The sequence below is a fragment of the Vigna radiata genome, chromosome 11 (genome assembly GCF_000741045.1).
Source record: "Vigna radiata var. radiata cultivar VC1973A chromosome 11, Vradiata_ver6, whole genome shotgun sequence".
Classification (NCBI taxonomy): Eukaryota; Viridiplantae; Streptophyta; class Magnoliopsida; order Fabales; family Fabaceae; genus Vigna; species Vigna radiata.
Window position 1 is genome coordinate 1,337,335 of NC_028361.1, and position 4,220 is coordinate 1,341,554.

Here is a 4,220-nt window from a genome sequence, read left to right on the forward strand (position 1 = left end):
CTAGATTGAATAATCTAGGGGGCATGGCGCCCATCTTTGACCTATACAAAGCATATGCTGGAACTGGAATACTTCATTGAAAAATATGTGAAGGAAAATAACATTGTTCGTAAATATAAACAATAATTTCAACTGTAATAAAATTTAAGGTGAGTCGCATTCCATGTGTTGGGGACGTTCGTCCCATCAAGATGTTCTAGGCGGTATGCTCCATTCTTCAAATCGTCCGAGATACGAAAGGGTCCTTCCCATTTGTCGGCGAGTTTCCCGTGCGTTCTTTCTTTCCGGGCATCTCCTCTTTTACGCCAAACTAGATCTCCCTCGGCAAAGTTACGNGGTTTAACTTTGGAGTTGTAACGCCGAGTGATAAGTCTTTTCTGGGCTGCATTTTTGACTAAGGCTGCTTCACGNCGTTCGGGCAAGGTGTCTAGGTTTACCTTCAACTGTTGGTCATTAATAGTCATATCTTGTATATTACGTCGTAAGGAGGGCTCTCCGACTTCGACCGGTAACATGGCGTCCGTTCCATATGTAAGATTGAACGGGGTTTCTCCTGTAGCTCCGTGCGGTGTACAGCGATAGGCCCACAATACCTCTGGTAACTCTTCAACCCATAAACCTTTCGNNTGTCCTAGTCGTTTCNTCAATTCTGCTATGATGACTTTGTTAGCGGCCTCTGCTTGACCGTTTGTCTGAGGATGCTCTACCGAGCTAGTAACATGTTTGATGCCAAACCCTTGGAGGAAATCTTCTAGCGTGCGGTCTATGAATTGCCGACCGTTATCCGTGATAATTTTTTGTGGAATGCCGAATCTGCAAATTAAGTGCCAAATGAAGCTCTGCACCTTCTTAGCGGTAATNGTGGCGAGGGCCTCCGCTTCTATCCATTTGGTAAAATAATCAACCGCTACAAGGAGATATTTGCGTTGTCCGCTTCCGACCGGCAGGGGACCGGCGATGTCCATCCCCCACTGAGCAAATGGCCATGGGGGAATGATTCCCATAAGTTCTGACGGAGGGATTCGGCTATCGTGTCCGTGAGCTTGGCAAGAGATGCATCTTCTCACGAAATCTGCGCAGTCTCTGTCAATGGTGGGCCAATAGAAGCCAGCTCGTAATATTTTTGCTCGGAGTAATTTCTTGCCCGAGTGCGTTCCACAAATCCCATGATGTAGTTCTTGGATAACATATTGTCCTTCATCGGTGGAGAGGCACTTCAACAAGGGGGTAGTATATCCGCGGCGGTAGAGGTCGTCGCCTATAAACGTATACCGGGCGATCCGTTTAGCGTCGGAGGCGCTAACGAACCCGCCCTGTTCCTGTANGGTCATTAGTTGTATAATTTCGTGCCGCCAGTCGGTCCTGGGGGTGGTGAGGTCAATGGAGCATGTTTCTAGCAGGGGTTTATCTAACGCGGTTCTGATCACCGAGGTTAGCTGAGACTTGTCTCGACTGTGTGTCAGTTTGGACAACAGATCCGCCCGGGAATTCTGCGCTCGGGGTACATGTGCAATGCTGAAGCTGTCGAAAGAGGTAATCAAATCACTAACCTTATGATAATATCGTAACAGATGATTATCTTTGACCTGAAAAGAGCCATTTATGTGCCCGACGACTAACTGGGAGTCCATTCGGCATTGAAGACGTTCGATCTCCAATTCGATTGCCAGGAGTAGCCCGCTGATTAGGGCTTCGTATTCNGCTTGATTATTACTGAGTTGAAAGTTGAAGGATATGGCCTGCTCGACTAGTAGACCGTTCGGTCCTTCGAGTACGACTCCAGCACCGCCTCCTTTTCTGTCTGAGGAACCGTCCACGCTTAAAGTCCATGTGGGCGGTTCGATTGCCGGTGAGAGCTCTGCTGCGAAGTCGGCCAGGTGTTGACCTTTAACGGAGCCTTGTGGTTCGAACCGGAGGCCGAATTCTGACAATTCAATGGACCAGGCAACCATTCGGCCTGCGAGATCCGGCTTGCAGAGAATTTTAGCGATTGGATGGTTTGTCCGGACAACGACCTGGTGGCTTTGAAAGTACGGTCGGAGTCTCCTCGCCGCAGTGATTAAGGCGAGAGCTACTTTCTCCACCTGGGAATATCGTTCTTCGGCTCCCTGCAAAGTTCTGCTAACAAAATAAATTAGTTTAAGAACGGGAGATTCTTGAATGAGGGCGGCGCTTACCGAATGGCTAGAGGCCGCCAAGTATAGCTGTAAGTCGGAGCCTTCTGTTGGTCGCGCCATAACTGGCGGAGACGTTAGTATATTTTTTATGGTGGTGAAGGCGGCTTCGCATTGATCGTCCCAGTGTCGAGGTAAGTTCTGCCTCATATTTTTTATTATAGGTTTGATATGGTCGGAGAGCTTCGGTATGAACCGAGATAACGCAGTAAGGCGTCCGACTAGGCACTGGACCTCCTTGAGTTTTGTTGGGCTTCTCATCTCCAAGATCGTCCGACATTTATCTGGGTTGGCTTCTATTCCTCGGTCGGTTAACAAAAAACCTAGGAACTTGCCTGCTTGCACTCCAAAGGTGCATTTTAACGGATTCAATCGTAGGTCATACTTTTCGAGTTGTTGAAAGACTTCCGCCAGGTCTTTCAGATGTTGTTGGTGTGAGGAGCTTTTTACCACCATGTCATCTACATAGACTTCCACGCATCGCCCGATTTGCTCTCGAAAGACTTTGTCCATGAGCCGTTGGTACGTTGCGCCGGCATTTTTCAGACCGAACGGCATTACCTCGTAGCAGTAATTGGCATGCTCCGTTATGAAAGCTGTCTTCTCTTGGTCCGGGACGTACATGGGGATTTGGTTGTATCCGGAATAGGCGTCGAGGAAGCTCAAAACTGCGTGTCCCGAAGCACCGTCTACTAACCGGTCGATGCTGGGGAGGGGGTAGTTATCCTTCGGACAGGCTTTATTCAGGTCAGTGAAGTCAACACACATTCGCCACTGACCGTTCGCTTTTTTCACCATTACAACATTTGCGAGCCNAGTGCTGTATCGGATTTCGCGGACAAATCCGGCCTTNACCAGTTTGNTTACCTCGTTNTGCACNGCCTCCCTTTTGTCGTTGCCTAGTCGNCGTTTTTTCTGTGCAACCGGACGGGCTTCACGGAATATAGACAACTTGTGGGTGATCACACTGGGGTGAATTCCTGGCATGTCGGAGGCGGTCCACGCAAAAAGTTTGCTGTTCGTTTTTAGTAATGNAGTTAAGTCCTGTTCCTGCTCGGGGGTTAAGCCGGCGCCGATGGAAGTGGTTTGGTCGGCATTTCTGCCGAGAATGAACTGTTTGGTTTCCTCCAGGGGTTGAATGCGATCGTCAGTGTTGGTCCTGGGATCTAAATCGACCAATATTGCTTCCGATCGTTTTTCTCTACGATATGTCTTGTCTTTCAGAGAAGCTACATAACACTGTCGGGCGACTTTCTGATCTGCCCGTACGGTACATATCTTTCCTTCTTCGGAAGGGAATTTCATTGCCAGGTGCGGAGTGGAAACTATGGCACCGAAGGCATTGAGGTAGGGCCGCCCAAGGAGGGCGTTATACGAGGTGTGGGCTTCTACCAACAGGAACCGCGTACGGAGTTCCTTGGCCCTGTCGCCAATTCCCAGCCGGGTTCTGAGATCTACGTAGCCTCGAGTATCCACTCGTTCGCCTGCAAAGCCGACAATTTGCTCTCCAAATGGCGCTATTATGTCTTCTGACAGTCCCATCTTTTGGAAAGTGGTCCAATATAGGATATTGACGGAGCTGCCTTGATCGATGAGGACTTTACTTACGTCGTACTCGGCTATGCGGGCGGTTATTACCATTGGATCATCCTGGTNGGGATCTGGAGCGTGAAAATCTTCGTCAGTGAAGGTGATGTCCGGCATCGACAGATGGTTGCGGACGATGTTGTGAACGCTTCGCAGACTTCTTTCGTGCCTTTTGCGAGCGGAGGATGAGGCCCCTCCTCCCGCAAAACCGCCTGATATAGTATCAATCCGACCACGCGGAGTGGGGTCTCGCTTTTGGGGTCTACTATGAGAGCGTTCACGGTGCTGATCCCGGGAACGCTCGGTATTTCGTCTGGCATGTTCGGGACTTCTTCTAGCTCCCCTCGGCGATCGATCTCGTTGGCGTGCATCTGTTCGGACAAATTCCTGCAAATGTCCTTCACGGATCAACTTTTCGATCCTGTCTTTGAGGGCCCGGCATTCTTCCGTGGTGTGCCC

At 49.7% G+C, this 4,220-nt stretch overlaps 1 protein-coding gene across 1 annotated transcript; it reads right to left on the bottom strand.

Moving 5' to 3' along the window:
* Positions 1 to 128: 128 nt before the first annotated feature.
* Positions 129 to 3,878, bottom strand: LOC106776585. Its single transcript, XM_014664067.1, has one exon. The coding sequence runs from the start codon at positions 3,876 to 3,878 to the stop codon at positions 129 to 131; it is 3,750 nt and encodes a 1,249-aa protein (XP_014519553.1).
* Between the last annotated feature and the right edge of the window lie 342 nt (positions 3,879 to 4,220).